The sequence below is a fragment of the Sus scrofa genome, chromosome 2 (assembly GCF_000003025.6).
Source record: "Sus scrofa isolate TJ Tabasco breed Duroc chromosome 2, Sscrofa11.1, whole genome shotgun sequence".
In the NCBI taxonomy this organism is placed as follows: domain Eukaryota; kingdom Metazoa; phylum Chordata; class Mammalia; order Artiodactyla; family Suidae; genus Sus; species Sus scrofa.
In genome coordinates, this window is record NC_010444.4 from 777,892 (window position 1) to 798,499 (window position 20,608).

General features: G+C 64.8%; 1 protein-coding gene across 1 annotated transcript in view; it reads left to right on the forward strand.

The window, feature by feature from the left end:
- The window catches only part of MUC5AC (mucin 5AC, oligomeric mucus/gel-forming), a 32,425-nt gene extending 19,995 nt beyond the window's left edge, over window positions 1-12,430 (forward strand). The window contains 21 exon segments of the mRNA XM_021082583.1: window positions 1-4,686; window positions 4,987-5,189; window positions 5,668-5,809; window positions 5,812-5,841; window positions 6,177-6,427; window positions 6,521-6,704; window positions 7,128-7,335; window positions 7,714-7,892; window positions 8,259-8,346; window positions 8,450-8,553; window positions 8,757-8,788; window positions 9,155-9,326; window positions 9,624-9,725; window positions 9,838-9,875; window positions 10,258-10,380; window positions 10,469-10,567; window positions 10,840-10,959; window positions 11,102-11,141; window positions 11,144-11,161; window positions 11,276-11,384; window positions 11,819-12,430. Of these exon segments, the coding sequence (XP_020938242.1) occupies window positions 1-4,686; window positions 4,987-5,189; window positions 5,668-5,809; window positions 5,812-5,841; window positions 6,177-6,427; window positions 6,521-6,704; window positions 7,128-7,335; window positions 7,714-7,892; window positions 8,259-8,346; window positions 8,450-8,553; window positions 8,757-8,788; window positions 9,155-9,326; window positions 9,624-9,725; window positions 9,838-9,875; window positions 10,258-10,380; window positions 10,469-10,567; window positions 10,840-10,959; window positions 11,102-11,141; window positions 11,144-11,161; window positions 11,276-11,384; window positions 11,819-12,086 (7,196 nt within the window). The 3' untranslated portion in view covers window positions 12,087-12,430.

Genomic DNA, 20,608 nt, shown 5'->3' on the forward strand with positions numbered 1-20,608 from the left:
GGGGCAAGTTCAGGATCTGCCTCAACTATGAGGTGCGTGTGCTCTGCTGTGAGCCCAAGAAAGACTGCCCTGTCAGCCCGATCACACTTCCCACCACCACCAGCGTGAGGGTCACCAGCCCCCCTGAGACCAGCTCCCATGGGGCCACGAGCAGCACCACCTCTGTGCAGCCAAGCAGCTCCAGCTCGGCTCCAACCACCAGTGCAACCTCTGTGCAGCCAAGCAGCTCCAGCTCAGCTCCAATATCCAGCACCACCTCTGTGCAGCCAAGCAGCTCCAGCTCAGCGCCAACCACTAGGGCAACCTCTGTGAGGTCAAGCAGCTCCAGCTCAACGCCAATACCCAGCACCACCTCTGTGCAGCCAAGCAGCTCAGGCTCTGTTCCAACCACCAGTGCAACCTCTGTGCAGTCAAGCAGCTCCAGCTCAGCTCCAACCACCAGTGCAACCTCTGTGAGGTCAAGCAGCTCCAGCTCAACGCCAATACCCAGCACCATCTCTGTCCAGCCAAGCAGCTCCAGCTCTGCTCCAACCACCAGTGCAACCTCTGTGCAGCCAAGCAGCTCAAGCTCACCTCCAATATCCAGCACCGTCTCTGTCCAGCCAAGCAGCTCCAGCTCAGTGCCCACCACCAGCACCACCTCTGTGCAGCCAAGCAGCTCCAGCTCGGTGCCAACCACCAGTGCAACCTCTGTGAGGTCAAGCAGCTCCAGCTCAACGCCAATACCCAGCACCACCTCGGTGCAGCCAAGCAGCTCCAGCTCGGTGCCAACCACCAGTGCAACCTCTGTGCAGACAAGCAGCTCCAGCTCAACGCCAATACCCAGCACCACCTCTGTGCAACCAAGCAGCTCCAGCTCTGCTCCAACCACCAGTGCAACCTCTGTGCAGCCAAGCAGCTCCAGCTCACCTCCAATATCCAGCACCATCTCTGTCCAGCCAAGCAGCTCCAGCTCATCACCAACCACCAGTACAACCTCTGTGCAGCCAAGCAGCTCAGGCTCTGCTCCAACCACCAGTGCAACCTCTGTGCAGCCAAGCAGCTCCAGCTCACCTCCAATATCCAGCACCATCTCTGTCCAGCCAAGCAGCTCCAGCTCAGCTCCAACCACCAGTGCAACCTCTGTGCAGTCCAGCAGCTCCAGCTCAGCGCCCACCACCAGTGCAACCTCTGTGCAGCCAAGCAGCTCAGGCTCTGCTCCAACCACCAGTGCAACCTCTGTGCAGTCCAGCAGCTCCAGCTCACCTCCAATATCCAGCACCATCTCTGTGCAGACAAGCAGCTCCAGCTCAGTGCCCAGCACCAGCACCACCTCTGTGCAGCCAAGCAGCTCAGGCTCTGCTCCAACCACCAGTGCAACCTCTGTGCACACAAGCAGCTCCAGCTCAACTCCAATACCCAGCACCACCTCTGTGCAGCCAAGCAGCTCAGGCTCTGTTCCAACCACCAGTGCAACCTCTGTGCAGTCAAGCAGCTCCAGCTCAGCTCCAACCACCAGTGCAACCTCTGTGAGGTCAAGCAGCTCCAGCTCAACGCCAATACCCAGCACCATCTCTGTCCAGCCAAGCAGCTCCAGCTCTGCTCCAACCACCAGTGCAACCTCTGTGCAGCCAAGCAGCTCAAGCTCACCTCCAATATCCAGCACCGTCTCTGTCCAGCCAAGCAGCTCCAGCTCAGTGCCCACCACCAGCACCACCTCTGTGCAGCCAAGCAGCTCCAGCTCGGTGCCAACCACCAGTGCAACCTCTGTGAGGTCAAGCAGCTCCAGCTCAACGCCAATACCCAGCACCACCTCGGTGCAGCCAAGCAGCTCCAGCTCGGTGCCAACCACCAGTGCAACCTCTGTGCAGACAAGCAGCTCCAGCTCAACGCCAATACCCAGTACCACCTCTGTGCAGCCAAGCAGCTCAGGCTCTGCTCCAACCACCAGTGCAACCTCTGTGCAGCCAAGCAGCTCCAGCTCACCTCCAATATCCAGCACCATCTCTGTCCAGCCAAGCAGCTCCAGCTCATCACCAACCACCAGTACAACCTCTGTGCAGCCAAGCAGCTCAGGCTCTGCTCCAACCACCAGTGCAACCTCTGTGCACACAAGCAGCTCCAGCTCAGCGCCCACCACCAGTGCAACCTCGACCTCTGTTCCTGGGTCCACCTCTTCCTCACGCAGCCCCACGCCGTGTCAGCCCCAGTGCTCCTGGTCCAAGTGGTTCGACGTGGACTTCCCGTCCCCCGGGCCCCACGGAGGAGACTTTGAGACCTACAGCAATATCCTCCGAAGCGGAGAAAAGATCTGCCGGCAACCTGAGTACATCAGCGACCTGCAGTGCCGAGCCCAGAACCACCCCGAGGTCAGCATCCAGAAGCTGGGCCAGGTGGTGGAGTGCAGGCCGGAGGTGGGCCTGGTGTGCAGGAACCAGGACCAGGGGGGCAAGTTCAGGATCTGCCTCAACTATGAGGTGCGTGTGCTCTGCTGTGAGCCCAAGAAAGACTGCCCTGTCAGCCCGATCACACTTCCCACCACCACCAGCGTGAGGGTCACCAGCCCCCCTGAGACCAGCTCCCATGGGGCCACGAGCAGCACCACCTCTGTGCAGCCAAGCAGCTCCAGCTCGGCTCCAACCACCAGTGCAACCTCTGTGCAGCCAAGCAGCTCCAGCTCAGCGCCAACCACCAGTGCAACCTCTGTGCAGCCAAGCAGCTCAGGCTCTGCTCCAACCACCAGTGCAACCTCTGTGCAGTCCAGCAGCTCCAGCTCACCTCCAATATCCAGCACCATCTCTGTGCAGACAAGCAGCTCCAGCTCAGCTCAAACCACCAGCACCACCTCTGTGCAGCCAAGCAGCTCAGGCTCTGCTCCAACCACCAGTGCAACTTCTGTGCACACAAGCAGCTCCAGCTCAACTCCAATACCCAGCACCACCTCGGTGCAGCCAAGCAGCTCCAGCTCAGCTCCAACCACCAGTGCAACCTCTGTGCAGTCCAGCAGCTCCAGCTCACCTCCAATATCCAGCACCACCTCTGTGCAGCCAAGCAGCTCCAGCTCACCTCCAATATCCAGCACCACTTCTGTGCAGCCAAGCAGCTCCAGCTCACCTCCAATATCCAGCACCACTTCTGTGCAGCCAAGCAGCTCCAGCTCAGCGCCAACCACCAGTGCAACCTCTGTGCAGTCAAGTAGCTCCAGCTCAGCTCCAATATCCAGTACCACCTCTGTGCAGCCAAGCAGCTCAGGCTCTGTTTCAACCACCAGTGCAACCTCTGTGCAGACAAGCAGCTCCAGCTCACCTCCAATATCCAGCACCATCTCTGTCCAGCCAAGCAGCTCCAGCTCAGTGCCCACCACCAGTGCAACCTCTGTGCAGCCAAGCAGCTCCAGCTCTGCTCCAACCACCAGTGCAACCTCTGTGCAGACAAGCAGCTCCAGCTCAACGCCAATACCCAGCACCACCTCGGTGCAACCAAGCAGCTCCAGCTCAGCTCCAATATCCAGCACCATCTCTGTCCAGCCAAGCAGCTCCAGCTCATCACCAACCACCAGTACAACCTCTGTGCAGCCAAGCAGCTCAGGCTCTGCTCCAACCACCAGTGCAACCTCTGTGCAGCCAAGCAGCTCCAGCTCACCTCCAATATCCAGCACCATCTCTGTCCAGCCAAGCAGCTCCAGCTCAGTGCCCAGCACCAGTACAACCTCTGTGCAGCCAAGCAGCTCAGGCTCTGCTCCAACCACCAGTGCAACCTCTGTGCACACAAGCAGCTCCAGCTCAACTCCAATACCCAGCACCACCTCGGTGCAGCCAAGCAGCTCCAGCTCAGCTCCAACCACCAGTGCAACCTCTGTGCAGTCCAGCAGCTCCAGCTCAGCGCCCACCACCAGTGCAACCTCGACCTCTGTTCCTGGGTCCACCTCTTCCTCACGCAGCCCCACGCCGTGTCGGCCCCAGTGCTCCTGGTCCAAGTGGTTCGACGTGGACTTCCCGTCCCCCGGGCCCCACGGAGGAGACTTTGAGACCTACAGCAATATCCTCCGAAGCGGAGAAAAGATCTGCCGGCAACCTGAGTACATCAGCGACCTGCAGTGCCGAGCCCAGAACCACCCCGAGGTCAGCATCCAGAAGCTGGGCCAGGTGGTGGAGTGCAGGCCGGAGGTGGGCCTGGTGTGCAGGAACCAGGACCAGGGGGGCAAGTTCAGGATCTGCCTCAACTATGAGGTGCGTGTGCTCTGCTGTGAGCCCAAGAAAGACTGCCCTGTCAGCCCGATCACACTTCCCACCACCACCAGCGTGAGGGTCACCAGCCCCCCTGAGACCAGCTCCCATGGGGCCACGAGCAGCACCACCTCTGTGCAGCCAAGCAGCTCCAGCTCGGCTCCAACCACCAGTGCAACCTCTGTGCAGCCAAGCAGCTCAGGCTCTGCTCCAACCACCAGTGCAACCTCTGTGCAGTCAAGCAGCTCCAGCTCAGCGCCAACCACCAGTGCAACCTCTGTGCAGCCAAGCAGCTCAGGCTCTGTTCCAACCACCAGTGCAACCTCTGTGCAGCCAAGCCGCTCCCCCTCGTCTCCTTTTACCCCGCCCTTGTCTCCCCATGAGCCCACGGTTACTCAGTCTCTGGCGACATCCACCAGCTCCCCATCACCCTCCAGCCAGACTTGCTATTGCAGCGTGTCCGACAGGCTGTACCCCGCAGGTGGGTGATCTGCCTGGTGTGTGACGTGTGCTTATGTGCCTGCCGGTGCTGTTGTGTTCTTGAAGGCTGTGTGTCTGATGGGAGTCCGAGGGGCTGGGCTCTGCCTGCAGGACCCACGAAGGCATCTGTGAGGGTTTGCGATTCCTATCTGGGTGGAAGGCCCCCTGCCAGTCCCACCCAGCTGGTACACCCAGTGTACCAGCAGCCTGGTTGGATCCCTCTCAGTGTGGTCCTGGCGAAAGCCCCGCCTAGGCGTCAGCTGCTGGCCTGGGAGCTCCCACCTGCTTCTTCCTGTTCCAGGATCCATCATTTACGAAGAGACCGACCTCTCGGGCCACTGCTACTACGCCGTGTGCAGCCTGGCCTGCCGCGTGGTCAGGCGGACAGACCTGAGTTGTCCCACCAGCAGGCCGCCTCCCGCCTCGTCCACGCCCCGACCCGGGTCCTCCCCCTCCTCCCACGTCCCTCAGCATGGATGCCCCAATGCCGTCCCCCCAAGAATGGTAATCTCGCCTTTCCTGCCCTTCGCAGGGGCTCAGGGGCCCGTGCAGGGGTGCTCGGCCTCTTTCCAATTGTGCTGTGGGGTCAAGTGCGGCTGAAGGTCACAGGCCCTGGGCCGATGCAGGCTGACCATAGGCTGACCTTGGGAAGAGGCCATTGGTGCTCTTCCAGAACTGCTGGCAGGGCCGGGGGGTGGGGTGACAGGGGCGTGGCTCCTGAGGTCCCATGGGGCCAGAGGGGCGGGAACAGCCACGGCACGGAGACGGGGAGTCCAGGCCTGGGGGACGCCATGGAAATGGGCAGATCGGGGAGGAGGCGGCCCAGAGACCCTCCTGCCAGCGCAGCCCCCAGGGGCGGCGGGGATGGGGGAGGAGGGTCTTTTCTGGGGGAGACCCAGGCCAGCGCTGAGCCCCAAGGGGCCAGGGGTTGGCAGCCAGTGGGGGTAGGGGCAGGGCCCTGCAGCTGACTTTGCTTCCACAGAAGGGTGAAACCTGGCCGATGCCCAACTGCACCGAGGCCTCCTGCGAGGGCAACGGTGTCATCTCCGTGCGTCCGCGCCACTGCCCGAAGGTGCAGAAGCCAACGTGTGCCAATGGCTACCCCGCGGTGAAGGTGGCCAAGCCAGAGGCTGCTGCCAGGACTACCAGTGCCAGTGTGAGCCGGCACACTGGGCGGGTGGGCGCCGGGTGGCCGGGGCCGGAACTGTGCTGGAGTGGCGGGGTCGGGCGGGACTCCCCAGGACAGAAGCGGGCAGCAGCGGGGGCGCCCCGTGGAGCCCTGCTGGTGCTCTGAGCCCTGGGGCGGGGCAGGGGGTCTGCTCCCACCTCTCGGCCACATCAAGCTCCTGCTGGACGGCGTTCTGTGTGGCTGCTGGCGTGTGGGTCCTGGTGCCAGGGTGGGTGCTGGCTCCCTGGGCGCTGGGACCCGCGCCCGGGGGAGCCCGCGGGGGTGCCCGTGGTGCGGCCCTTGAAGGTGGCTCCTGCCCGCAGGCGTGTGCAGCGGCTGGGGCGACCCGCACTACATCACCTTCGACGGCACCTACTACACCTTCCTGGACAACTGCACCTACGTGCTGGTGCAGCAGATCGTGCCCGTGTACGGGCACTTCCGGGTGCTGGTGGACAACTACTTCTGCGGCGCCGAGGACGGGCTGTCCTGCCCGCAGTCCATCATTGTCGAGTACCAGCAGGACCGTGTGGTGCTGACCCGCAGGCCCGTCCGAGGGGTGATGACCAACCAGGTGGGGCCCCCCGGGCCGCCCCGCGCGCCCCAGCCGGGCCGGGGCGCCGGCCGCGGCTGACCGCCCCCCCGCCCCCGCCGTCTCCCCGTCCAGATCATCTTCAACAACGAGGTGGTGAGCCCCGGCTTCCGGAAAGACGGCATCGTCGTCTCCCAAGTCGGCATCAAGATGTACGTGGCCATCCCTGAGATCGGCGTCCAGGTCATGTTCAGCGGCCTCATCTTCTCGGTGGAGGTGCCTTTCAGCAAGTTCGCCAACAACACGGAGGGGCAGTGCGGTGAGCGTCCTGCCGCGGCCCCGCCCGGCTCTCTGCACCCGGGCCCTCTCCCTGGTCATCGACCGTGGCCGAGAGGCTCCGGCGTGAGAAGGGTGGGCCTGGGGCGTGTCCCTCCGCATCCGCGTTCTCGGCCGGGGCCGAGGCCGCCTGCGACTCTGCTGCACCAAGATCGCGCGGCGACAGGCACAGGGGCCTGGCCCTGTGACCCACACCTGAGGCCCACACCTCCTGGGGAGCTGCCCCTGGGCCCGGCTTCCTGCAGGGAGAAGGAGGCCCAGAGAGGTCAGGGGCCGTCCCATGGCCACGCAGCACCGGCTGCCCAGAGATATGGGGGCTGACCCCCAGCTCAGGGATGCTGCACCTGGAGGGGGGGGCAGGTGCCTCTGTGGTTCCCGTGCCTGACCGCCCCCCCCCACGCCCCAGGCACCTGCACCAATGACCAGAAGGACGAGTGTCGCCTGCCTGGGGGCGCCGTGGTGGCTTCCTGCTCTGACATGTCCAGCCACTGGAAGGTGACCCTCCCTGGCCAGCCACCCTGCCACGCGCCTCCCCCAAGGCCCACTGTGGTGGAGCCCACGACTCCGCCCACCTCGTGCCCACCTTCGCCAATCTGCCAGCTGATTCTGAGCGAGTGAGTTTCCTGGGCAGGGGCTGGGATTGGGTGAGGGGGTGGGGCGAGTAGTCCTGCAGGCCCCACCCTTCAGGGGGACGGGGGAGGCGGGCTTGCAGGGGCTGCCCAGGGAGCCGGAGTCTCAGCGGCTGGGGCTGGTGCAGGGAGGTCCCCGCCTACGTCCTCAGGCAGAGGCAGCAGCCAGTGTGGCGGGCGGGAGACGGGGGCAGTTGCAGAAAGAAAACTGTGTTGCCGCCAGACGCCTGCCCCACTGCACACAGATCACCCCTGAAGCCGGGTCGCCTGGCACAACGTGGTGGTTCTAGCCAGGCCCCTCCCTTGGGGAAGCCCGCGGCCCCACGGCAGAGCCGCCCCCGAGCGTGTGTCCCTGGGCCGCAGGGTCTTTGCGCCGTGCCACGCGGAGATCCCCCCGTGGCCGTTCTTCCAAGGCTGCGTCTTCGACCACTGCCACATGCCTGACACAGACGTGCTGTGCTCTGGCCTGGAGCTGTACGCCGCGCTCTGTGCCTCCCTGGGCGTGTGCATCGACTGGAGGGGCCGGACCAACCACACGTGCCGTGAGTGCTTCTCCCCGGCTCGGAGAGCCCCTCCTGTGGGGCAGGGGCCGTCAGCATGTGGCCAGGGGACAGGCACGCTGGGCAATCAGTGGGTGGGCTTGGGTGGTCACGGTGGGCTTCTGGGGGGAGGAGGGCTGAGTCCAGGACAGAGTGCATGTGTTTCCTGGAGAGAAAAGAGCCGCCACCCGGGTCAGAGGGCCTGGGTCCAGGGTGCAGGGTGGCAGGCGAGGGCTCCGACATGCCAGCTGCTGCAGGGCACAGAGCAGGCACCTGGCTCAAAGAGCTCCCTGGCCGACCCAGCCTGGGCTTTGCTGCGGTGCTCCCCTGCCCCCGCCCCGGCTCAGGTGTGCTCTGTCCTCCGTGCAGCCTTCCCCTGCCCCGCTGACACCGTGTACCAGCCCTGCGGCCCGTCTAACCCCCCCTACTGTTACATGAACAACAGCGCCAACGCACTGTAAGCACCTGCCCTCACCGCCCACCCCCACCCCCCGCGCCGTTCCCCAGCTGCTCCGGCTCCAGCTCCGGAGGGGCCACAGCTTACCCTCGGCTCCCTGCAGGGCCCTTCCGGAGGCCGGTTCCATCACGGAAGGCTGCTTCTGCCCCCAGGGCACAATGCGCTTCAGCACGGGCTCCGAGGTCTGCGTGCCGGCCGACTGCTCCTGTACGTTCAGGGCTGGGCTCGGGCTGGCAGGGCGCGTCCTGCATGCTAGCGCCAGGACCAGCTGCCCCCTCGGGGTCTGCGCATCTCAGCCAGACCCCAGGGCTTTTGCTGCGGCCTGGGCCCGCCCCGGCCCCGACACCGGGCCGGCCCGGGACGGGCTGGGGCTGTGCTGCCCGGCAGTGACCCTTCCCCTTTCCCTCCAGGGTGCCTGGGCCCCCACGGGGAGCCTGTGGAGGTGAGTGTGGCTCCTTGGGGGGCTGGGGCCTCCGAGGAGGGGCCGGGAGGAGGATGGGCTTCCCCAGCAAGATGCAGGAGGTCGCCGGGAGCCGTGCGGGGTGGTGAGGGGGCTGGCTGGGCCTGTCCTCCATATGCCCGTCCACCTGCTCTGCTCGGACACTGAAGGCGGCGGTGGCGGCGGGGGGGGGCCTCTGGTCCCCTGACCTCCCACGCCTCCTGGCCCCACCAGCCCACAGCCACACCCGGCTTGCGAAGACCCCCTGCAGCCCTAGGCCACTGGCTCCCTGCCCCGCCCGCCGGCACGGCCGCCCCGGGACAGGCAGGTGACCGAGGGCTCGGGGCTCACATGTCCTTCCACTCACAGCCTGGCCACACCGTCAGCTTCGACTGCCAGGAGTGCTCCTGTGATGGCCACACACGGACAGTGAGCTGCCGGAGCCAGACCTGCCCCCTGCCCCCTGCCTGCCAGGAGCCCGGCCTCGTGCCTGTGCCCGAGGCCCTGCAGAGCGGCCAGTGCTGTCCCCAGTACAGCTGCGGTAAGCCCCAGGCTTTGGGCGGGCCAGCTTTGCCCTGAAGGGTCCCGAGGTGCTGGCCCCGGGGGCACAACCTCCCCCTCTGTGGCCTCGTCGGCTGACCCCCAGCAAGAAGGCGTGTGGAGGTCAGGGGGCTCCTGTGCCCAGGCTGCCCGGAAGCCTCACCCCTAGAGGCAGTGAGCAGCCCCCCCAGAGCCCACCACCTGCCTGCTGGTGGTCAGCCTTCCTGGAGAGCCTTGGGGGCCACTCTTGGGCTGGGGTGGGAGGCAAGAGCCCTGACACCCCTCCCGTCGCATGCAGCCTGCAACACCACACGCTGCCCAGTGCCCGTGGAATGTCCTGAGGGCTCCCACCTCGTCCTGACCTATGAGGAGGGGGCCTGCTGCCCGAGCTACAGCTGCAGTGAGTGTCTGGCGGGGGAGGAGCACGGGCCTGGGAGCTGGACCTGGGGACGGGCGGTGGCGGGGGCCGGGCACCAAGCGCGGGTCTGCAGGTCTGATCTCTCCCCGTGCAGACTGGACCTCCTGCAGCGTCAACGGTACCCTGTACCAGGTAAGAACCACCCAAGGCCAGGCCCTCGTGGTGTACAGGGACCGGAGTGCCCTGTGCTGCCAGCTTCTCCCGAGGCTGGGCTCCCGTGGACCCGGGCGGCCTTTGGAAAAGCTGTGGGCTCTCCTGGGACCACGATCCCTGTCCTGAGAGGGACGAGGCCCTCAGCCTTGGTTTTCTGGGCCGTGTCCTCTGGAGCAGGGGACCTTCCTGCAGGCACAGCCTGGGGGCTCAGCCCCAAGTCCAGGACCACCGCCAGGAGGCATGGCAGAGGGTCACCGCAGGGGGACGGGTCAGCCTGGCAGGGCCAGGCCTGGAGGGGACGTCCTGGAGGGCTGGGCCGCCAGGCTCCTCCCGGCTCCCTCACACGCCACCCAACTCCCAGCCCGGGGCTGTGGTCTCCTCGACCCTGTGTGAAACCTGCCGATGTGAGGTGCCTGGGGGCCCCGAGTCAGACACGTTCGCGATCAGCTGTGAGACCCAGATCTGCAGCACCTACTGCCCCGTGGTGAGTGCCCTCCCCTGCGCCCTCCCCCGGCTGCAGCCTGCCAGCGCCCGCCCGCCGGGGCTCAGGCCTCACGCCCCCCTCCCCCCAGGGCTTCGAGTACCAGGAACGGCAAGGGCAGTGCTGTGGGTTCTGCAAGCAGGTGGCCTGTGTTACAAACACCAGCGACAGCTCCGTCCACCTCTTCTACGTGAGTGGCGGCCACAGGGCCCAGGCAGAGGGCTTCCGGGCCTAGGGTGGGTTCTGGGTGGGTTAGACCCTGGGCTCCAGGAAGGCCAGCCCCAGCCCTGCACAGAAGGCTGGGACACCGACAGCGGGGCGCCATGCGGGCAGCGTCCTAGGGAGCCGTCAGTGCCAATGCGAGGCACGTGCAGGGCAGGGGCTGGGGGAGCCCGCAGCCGGGGCTGACGGACGGACGGACGGACAGACACAGCCCTCACCTGCCGGCGGGCCTCCTTGCAGCCCGGCGAGTCCTGGTCAGACCCAGGGAACCGCTGCGTGACACACGAGTGTGAGAAGCACCAGGAGGGGCTGGTGGTGGTGACCACGAGGAAGGCATGTCCCCCCCTCACCTGCGCTAAGGTGAGTCCCGGGAGAGGACAGCGCGGGGGGCGGGGGAGGCCCGGGCGGAGTGGCCCTGCCCTCGCGCACCGGCCAGGCCCGCACCCGGCCTGCGTGCCCGCCTGGGCTGCTCCAGCGCTGACAGCGCCCTTTCTTGGCGCAGGACCAGGCTCAGCTGAGCAAGGATGGCTGCTGCCTGTTCTGTCCCCGTCGAACCAAAGCAGTGAGTGGGCGTGTCTACGGGGGGGGGGCACGGAGTCCCACTGCCCCCGAGGCCCCGGGGGCCAGGCCGGCGCTGACCTTGGCACCCCCCTGCCCCCGGCATGTTCCTCCCCAGGCTGCGCTGTGTACCACCAGCACCAGGTCCTCCAGCAGCAGAGCTGCCGCTCCGCGGGGCCCGTGCGCCTCACCTACTGCCAGGGCAACTGCGGGGACACCGCCTCCATGTAAGTGAGCCCTGGCTCAGCCGGCGCAGACCAGCCCCCACCCGACCCACAGAGGGTTCTGCTTGGGGAGGCGCAGCGGGGCCCGCCCAGGGCTCAGGCCAGTGGATGAGGGTGGGGGGCTGGGCTGAGGGTCCAGGGACAGTGGCTCCCACCCAGCCCATCTGGAATCACGCTCTTCCGTTTACTGAGGCTCTGAGCTCAGGGTCCCCGTTGGTGACTTGCTGGTCAACTGGTTGGTGAGAGCCCCTCGTCCCCCCTCCCTTGCCCTTGGCGGGGGGGCTTGGAACGAGCCACAGGGGCACCAGCACGTGACCAGCACGTGGGGCCAGCATCAAACACCGTCTGTGTGCCCCCAGCACGGGTGGTGCGACGGTGCCGTCCGGGTGAGGCCGGGTGGCTGCGTGGCACTGGCGCTGAGTGGGCTCTGCCCCCAGGTACTCCCCGGAGGCCAACGCCGTAGAGCACAGGTGCAAGTGCTGCCAGGAGCTGCAGGTGGCCCTGAGAAACGTGACCCTGCACTGCCCCGACGGCTCCAGCCGGGCCTTCAGCTACACCGAGGTAGAGAAGTGTGGCTGCGTGGGCCAGCGGTGCGACTCCCACGGCGACCTCAGCCTCTCAGAGGAGGAGGCGCCCCAGCTCAGCCGGGATGCGGGGCACGGGCTCTGGAGGACAGGGGCCCCGCAGCCCCGGCCTCTCCAGTAGAGCCGGCGGACGCAGCCCTGCCCTCGGGCCCTCCCTCCTGGACACACTGACGAGAGCGTCTGTGTGGTCTCTGCAAATCTCAGCTTCCAAGGCCAGTGGCCCCTGAGTCCCCGGTCCAGGTGACTGAATCTAAGATGCACTGTCCACCCACCCGGTCCCTCTCCAGGGTCCAGGGGCCCAGCCTGGGCATCCAGCTCCCTCTTGCCAGGCCTCACCGTCACAGAAGGGTCTGCTCCACCGCGGTCCCGCGGACGTGGCCATGGACTGCTCGGCCGGCCACCTGGAGGCTGGGCCTCAGGAAAGGGCCTTCGATTTTGTCAATAAACTTGGAGCATTTTGCAGCTTGTGGACCCCGAGTGGTTTTTAAGCTTGTCCATAAAACTCAGGAGTGGGGTGCAGGGCGGGGGCGGCCCAGGACCGCTTGGGGAGGCCCGTTGCCTCGTCTTTGCGAGTGCAGATGACAGGGGGTGTGCTCGGGAGGATGGGGCCCGCGGGGCCCGCCAGGGCTTCAAGGCCTGGATCCATCCGGCCGAGCAGAAGACAGCAGGGGGCGCTCTTCTTTGCACCAACCTCCGTGCTCATCACCTCCAAGCAAGCTTGGCGTGGGGCGGGCAGGCGAGCCTGCGTGTGCGGGCGCATGCACACTCAGGCCCAGGGAAGACCCAGTCCCCAGGAATCCTCCTGCCGCCCCCCGCCACGGCCCCTGACTCTTGCCCTGAGAACCTCCACGATTGAGCCCAGCCCCCTCTTCCTTGGAGGCCCGGGAACCCCCAACCTGCCCTGTGACACAGCGGCCTCAGGCTGGGCCCAGCCCGTGGCAGCACTGGGACAGCAAGCGGGGCTGGCCCTGTGCCCCAGGGCCTGGCCAGGGATCTCCAGGGCAGGGGCTGTGGGGACATGCCTCCCCAGGTGTGGAGGCAGCCCACTGCCCAGCAGGGCAGCAGAGAGTGGTGGGACGGGTCCAGCCCGGCAGTGCCCAGGGGCGTCCCAAACTCCCCACGCCTGACTGTGGGAGGGGCCCCCAGAGCAGAGGAGCCCACAGGGCCAGGCGCCAGCCAGCTGACCTGAGCCACAGCTGGGAGGGAAGGGGGCGCTGGACAGTGCTGGGCTCAGGGTCCGGCTGGGCTTCCCCCCGACCCCACTGCTGGGCCAGAGGGCTTCAGGGACTTGTGAACACCAGGCAGTGGGCTCGAGGGGCCGGGCATGGATGCAGGGCAGGGGGCAGACGCCCACCACCTGTCCTCCAGGACGATACGAGGGGGTGGGCCCCTCACAGCACAAAGGGAACCGAGTCCTGGGGAGGGCAGCTGGCTGGAGGTCAGCTGTGGGGACACAGGAAGCTGAGTCCCTGGCTCCTGGATTTGACACCTGCTGCGTCCACTCATGCTGCTTCTGTTACAAGAACCAGGCCCAGGCTGAGCCGGGTCTGGGACCTGGCTGCAGTCCCTGAGGCCCTCACAAGGCGGCAGCACAATGGTCCGACCGCCTCCAGCTTGGGCCTGGGGCTCAGGAAGCAGGGTCAGGGGTCTCAAGGGTCAAGGGAGGGACCCACCCTTTACAGCAACGCACCCCCCTGGCTGGCGTGCCCCCTCCCGCCGCTGCCGGCCGCATCCTGACCAGCAAGCGCCAGGTGCCATGGGCCCAGCCCCCAGGGCTGCCTGACCCAGATGCTGGCTCCAGCCACGTGGGCAGAGACCAGGTAGGGGCCAAGGGGCTCCCGCAGTCATGACCCCATGACCCCTTGGGCCCAGGAGATGGCCTGACTGGGAGGTGGACGGACGCAGCCGGGGGCAGGTACGGGGAACTCGCTGTGGCCCCCATGGGATGCCTTCTTGGGAGCAGGAAGTTCCTGGCCACATCTTGCTGGGAGCCGCTGCCCCAGTGACCCGCTGCCCCCACAGCCGCAGGCGGCAGCCTAATCAGCGCCACTGCCCCACGGGGGGGATTGGGTGTCTGAGGGAGCCTCCTCTTCCTCCTGGGCTGGGTGCCCTCACTTGGGTGACTAATCCCTTACCCCCCGCAGAGCACACGCCCCTCCCCTGCCTGGAACCAAGACCCGGCAGCAGGAGTAAGCAGAGAGCGGGTCCCTGCTGCCCCCTGGACCCGCAGCCTGGCCGGTTACGCCAGGAGGGCTGCAGGGGCGGGCATGGGCCCTCTGCCCGCAGGGCAGCTCCTCCAGCCAGCGCGTGCCCCCCACCCCCCAATGCTGGGAGAGAAGGGGACGACTTGTCACCACCGGGGTGGACACTCAGGGTCAGAAGAGGTCCCGGGGCCAGGGCTGGCCTGGGCAGCTCCCACCCCACCACTTGTGGCCCCTGGAGCCTGGCCTTGGCAGGGCCATCCCTTCAGGGGCTCGATGAGGTGTTTGTGGCTCTGGGTCCTGCCCCAGTCGACGGGAAGGGGTGTCCCACCTCGTGCTGGGGGCGCCCAGACCGAGGGCAGCTCCTGCCCAGATACAGCGCTGGGGGCTCCTGGAGACAGGGAAGGGGATGGCGGGGGCCCAGGCGCTGGGGAGCCTGTGACCGGGGTGGGCAGGCCGGGTTGCAGCCCCCCAACCTCTGCCCCCAGCACGCTCACCCCACCCAGGGACACTCAGAACCCGGCCAGGGCCCCCCGGCCCCGCCCCCAGGAGAGGGCCGCTTGGTCTCAGGCCAGAGGAGGCTCCCGCGGCCAGCCTGGCCCTGGGCACACGCAGGCCACAGCTCTGGCCTCCTTGGCCACTGGCCTGGGCAGCAGTTTGGCCCTTCACAACCGACCTGGCGGTGACACCGGGGACACGGGTGTCACAGAGGCCCCTCCGCCAGCACGGCCGGTCTTCTGAGGAAGTGGCAAGAGCAGGGACCTGTGGACCCAAGGCGGCTGTGCTCAGGTGTCCCGCTCAGCAGCGAGGGAGGCGGGGGGGGGGGGGAGCTGAGGGGAGGTGGCCAGGCAGGGTCGGAGGTCAGAGGTCGGAGGCACAGGGACCCCAGCAGGGAGAGGGGATGGAAGGTGGCCGGGGTCAGCCGGAAGCAGCCAGGTGCTTCTCTGTCCTTCAGGACCCCCCCCCCCCACCTGAGAGAGGACAGGCAGGGCTCAGGAGGCCCGGGCCACCGGCTGGGGGCTGGGCTGGGGGCCTGTCAAGGTGACAGGAGCCGCCTGGAGGGGCCTCCCCAGAGCTCCACCTCCTCACAGAACAGAGTACAAAGCAAACATTGGGGCCTTACTGTCGGGGCCGGGGCTCCGGGCTCCGGAGGAAAGGCACTGGCGACTGAGGCTCCCTCTAAGGAGCGCAGGTCCTAGAACCCGACGAGGACGGATGATGCCGAGGGAGGTGCCCGGAGGCCAGTCCAGAACCGGACCAAGGGTGTGATCGGCCGTGTGGACTCGGACCCGTCAGACACCCCCAGGGGCCCAGGGGCGGAGCAGGGAGGTCCCCAGGACAGGTCAGAGCTGACACGGCTGGACGGGAGCCTCCCCTCCTCTGGGACAAAGAGCCTGGGTGCCACCCTCTGCGGGGCTCAGGCAACCCGGGCCCCCCACAGTTGACAGGTCCTGAAGGGTCCACCCGTGCCAAGCTCAGGGCCACCCTGTCCCATGAGTGACACACCCCCTCCCACGCAACGAAGAGCTGGTGGGGCTCCCTCGGGGGACACAGCCTGCGTCCAAATCAGGGGCCCCATCCGAGCCGAGGGGCCCAGCCCACTGGAGGCCATGAAGTACCAGCAATCCGCTGGGACAGGGACAGCCCCCCTCTTGCAGCGAAGACAGACCCGGGAGCACCCACTGGAGCCTGGGGGTCTGGAGACTGTCCCCCAGGTGACAGCCCTGGCCTGGGCCTCGTGGCCCCTAGACTCCGTCTCACAGGCCGCAAGCTGAGCCCCGGGTGGAGGGACTTCCAGATGGGTGGTTCCTGCAGCCTCTCCAGGCGCTTAGCCTCCAGCCCCAACTGGTCTCAGCAGGAGGTGGGGCCTGGGGCTCTGTCCCTGGGGTGGGGTCTCTGTTTCCTGTTGGCTGCATCTGGACAACCTCCACTCAGAGCTCCCACCCAGCCCCTCTCTGCTCCCAGGGCCGCCACCACCAACTGCCCCCAGGGCGGCGGCCAGGCCTCCACGTCTGGGCATCAGGAAGCGGAGTTGCTCTGGGATGGCCGGCCAGGTCCGCTCCGGTGTCTCTGCTCACATCGCGCCTGGATGTGTGTGTCACTCACAGTCTCTGGCCCGATGTGCGGACGGGGACACGGGGTGGCCGCCTCAGAGCCCTAGGAATGGAGGGCAGGGACCGCTCCCCTGGGCAGAAGCCCCTCTGCCAGAGGCCAGGCAGCCTCCCTGGGCAGGGGTCTGGGGCAGGGGGCTACGTGCGAGGGCTTCTGGCCACTGCTGCCCCCCACCCCCCGCCAGCCCTGCCATTCTGCTGCCCAGTAAGGTGGCTCCTGAGGGGCCCGAGCTCTGATGGAGCAGACGACGTGGGGTCAGACGCGGGTGTGGTGGCTCCAGCGTGTCCTCCCACGGGCTGGGGCGCCTGAGACGCCTCCGTCTGAGCCCCCTCAGTCCGGCCCCTCGGGGTCTTTCCAGGCCACCAGGACCCCCGCTGCCCAACATGCCCTCTGCTTACGGTTCAGAGTCCAAGTTCACCAGTGGCCGGGGTGTCCCTTCACTGACCGCATCGACCACAACCCAGAGGTGGGGGCGAGGCAGGGGCTGTGACAGAACAGGCGAGACAACCGGATGGGAGGGACCCCCATCGACCCCCCAAGAAAAAGCAAGAGTGAGTCGGGGGCCCCAGGAGATGGCAGGTCAGGCCTGGGCCTGTGACCTGGGGAGGGCTGGGCTCCACGGGGGGGGCCGCGCCCTGCTGTGCACCCTCCTCCACCCAGGGCCTGAGTCCACGGCAGGGCGGCCGGGCTCAGGACGGTGGTGCGCCTCCCGGCCCCCGACTCCGGTCACTGGTCACCGCCGGGGCCCTGAGACTGGGGGAGGGCCCGCAGGTGGGGCCTCGGTGCCAGGCGCCCCTTGCGACAGGGGCCGAGGGGGCAGGTGGCGGGGATGTGCGGGCTGCGTTGGAGCCGTGCTGCCAGCAGTGCGGTGCCGAGTCAACACTGGGGTTCCTGGAGGGAAGGGCGGGCACGTTTGCCCGCTGACACCTGGTCATCTCTGCCCGCCGCCAGGACATCCTGCCCCACCACTGTTTATTCTCCCTCATGCTGTCCTAATCCTGAGCAAACGTGGGCCCGGGGGCCTGACTGTCTCCCCTGACCACACCTGCCTGCCCACGCTGTGGCCACGCTGCGCCAGGCCTGCCCCTCGCCCAGGCTGTGCCCCCTCGGAGGACCCCACGGCCCTCCCCACGACCCTGGTCCTGGGGGGTGCCGGGGGGGAGGAGCTGGGGGAGGGATGGAGAGGGAGGAAGGGACCGGGGGGCGGGGGGTGGGGTGGGGAGGCATGTCTTGCACCCGCCTGGGGACCTGCCACATCAGGGCCTGTGCTGCTGGCTGTGCCCGGAGGTAGGACAGCGGCCCCTCCCCTGCTCTCCCTGTGTCCTCCCCGCCTTCCCCTCGGCCCTCCCCACCACTCACCACCAGCCACGTCCAACGGCAGTGGCCCCCCCACTGGCCTCCCTGTAGTCCGCTCCCCAAGTCACAACCAGCACGGAGCTTTCTGGAGAATGTGCTGATATGAGTTTGAGTTTATGAACAAGGGGCAGAAACAGCCTAGACGTCCTGCCTGCCCTTGGCCCTGATTCACCAGCGCTGGGGTTTCTCGCTTTGCTGTCCTTTGGCTCTCGGGCTCTGGGCACCTGCCCTCTCCCCTCTCTGCGTCCACATATTTTTTCTGTGCCACTGGAGTTGACGAAGCTTTTGCCCCTTTGCCCTAATTAGGGCGTGGGTCCAGGCAGGGGTCAGCGATGACGCCGTGCCGCCCACCACACCCAGTTGCCAGGCCTCTGCACCCCTCGCTTGTCCTGCCCCCGTCCTTGCTGCCCGTCTGGGGTCACGCGAGTGCCGCCTCCTTGGCAACTTTACCCTGGAACCTGTCCCCAGCCCTTCTCTGGGCTCCTTGACCACGACCTGCCTGAGGCGTCGGACCGCACCCCCGCCTCTGGGGCTGCCTTGGCTTCCTCGTGCTGGGGGTGGGGCACACGCCTCTCAGGCCTCACTCCTGGGCACCCCCGGGTCCACACTGCGATGCTCGCTTTGGCTGTGGGGAGCCTGGCAGCGTCTCCACTGGAGCGTGGCCGCTTGCCCCTTGGAGCTAATGAGCCTCTGCGGGAGGTGCCTGGGGGCTGCTGGAGGGCCCCCACCCTCGAGGCCCATCGCCACCAGTGTTAGCACCACTGGCGCTTTTCTAATCACGTTCTCTCCTCTTATTTGCCTTCTGCAGCTTCATTGCTCCTATCTAGCCATTTCCCTTTTATTTCTTTAGCCGCATGAACTTCTATTCGCAAAATAACTCTATGGTGGGTGGTGAAGCTCTAGGATCTCATTCCCCCAGAGACACTGAAAAAGACCGCGTTCCCACCGCGGCTCAGCAGTCATGAAGCTGCCTACTATCCATGAGGACGTGAGTTTGATCCCTGGCCTCGCTCAGTGGGTTAAGGAGCCGGCATTAGCGTGGCTGTGGTGTCGGCCGGCAGCTGCAGCTCTGATTTGACCCCTAGCCCGGGAACCTCCACCTGCTGTAGAGGTGACCCTGAAAAGACACACACACACACACGAAGTTGAAGAAGAAGAAGAAGACAGATGATCTGTCTGGGCTACTTTATCAGAGCTCCAAAGACAGTCCAGCCAAAATCCAATGCAAAAGCCGTCCTCAGGAGGGTAGGAAAGATTTGCGGCATTTTCACCATCCTGGCCCACCCCCAGGGCAGAGGCAGTGTTGATCCTGCATTGCCAGCCCAGGTCCACTCCTCTCCTCCACCCCGAACCAGAAGGAGCAGAGATGACCACATCTGTAGAGGGCTGTGTACACCTCTCGGATGCGTGGACGAGCGACACAAGACACACATCCGATTCGTTTAACCTGGAACTCAGGTGGCAAAAGTGGCAGGCATTGCTCATAAAAGCTGTGAGGTGACGACAGACTCGCGGGCTCCTAGGGCAAGAGATGGCAGTTGGAGATGCATAAGGACCACCTAAGGCCTGGAGAAATTCAAGGAAGACTCTGGCAAGTCAGGACATTGAAAAGCGGCCACATGTGCGCAGGAAATCCGAAAGCCGCACCCAGGCCCAGGCAAGATTCCATTCTGGGCGGGCGCCCAGGCTCAGAGCAGGTCTACTAGGTGTTGAAGGACGGATCCAGGCTGGGAGGACTGGGAAAGCGCCTGCTACTCAAGGCGACTCTCCCCAAACACTAGCTGAACACAAGCTAGATGAACAGAGTTTAAATGATCACACACAACAAGGAATGGCCTTTGCAGAAATTGTTTGGAAAAGTCTCAGAACAGATGCACCACCACAGCCTTCGATAACAACAAAGCAAAAGGAAAGAGAAAAAGAGAAAGAAATACTGGGAAAGGGAAGACTCTGAATTCCAGAGTTATCGATTATAAGGGTCAACTCCCCAGGTTTCAACAAAAAAATCACGAAGCTTACAAAGAAGCAAGAAAATACGGCCTATTCAAAGGAAAAAATACATTCACAGAAATCATTCATGAGGAAGTTGAGCCATCCGTCTCATTCGACAAAGACTTTGAAACTACTGTCTTCAGTTATGTTCAAAGAACTAACATAAAACATGGACAAAAGCCAAAGGAAATCGGGAAAATGATGCGTTTACAAAACGAGAATATTAACAAGATAGGAATTATTTAAAAAAAAATTCTGGAGCTGATGAGTTCCATGACTAAAATGGAAAATTCTCTGCAGGGGTTCAATAGCAGACCTGGTCAGGCAGAAGACGGGTTCCGTGGACTCCAAGACAGGACGATTTTTTTTGCATCTCTGCATAAAGTAATTTTAATTGCATCTATTTATATTTTTAATTAAAATATAGTTGATTCGCAATGTTGTGCCAATTTCTGCTGCACAGCCAAGTGACCCAGTCATACGTATGTACACATTTCCTTTCTTATATTATCTCCCATCATGTTCTATCACAAGAGACTGGGTATATTCCCTGCGCTGTAATGTACGATGCCATGGCTTATTTGTTTTAAATACAATAGTCTGCGTCTGCTCACCCCAAACTCCCCATCTATCCCACTCCCTCCCCTCCCCCTTGGCAACCCCAAGTCTGTTCTCTATGCCTATGAGTCTGTTTCTATTTTGTAGATAGGTTCAAGGCCGGATGACTTAAATGATCAAATTTGAGGAACAGAAAAAAGAAAATGAAGAAAAATGAGCAGAGTCCAAAGCACTTGTGGGAAAGCATCAAGCACGTCGACCTCTGAGAATCCCAGCAGGGAAGAGAAAGAGGTACAAATACTGTGTGAAGAGATGACAGCTCAACAAACTGCAGGTGGAATAAGGCCCAAGAGGCCACAGTGACACACTTTACACGCGCACAGTCAAAAGTCGAAGGAAAACTCTCAGAAGCACCAAGGAGAAG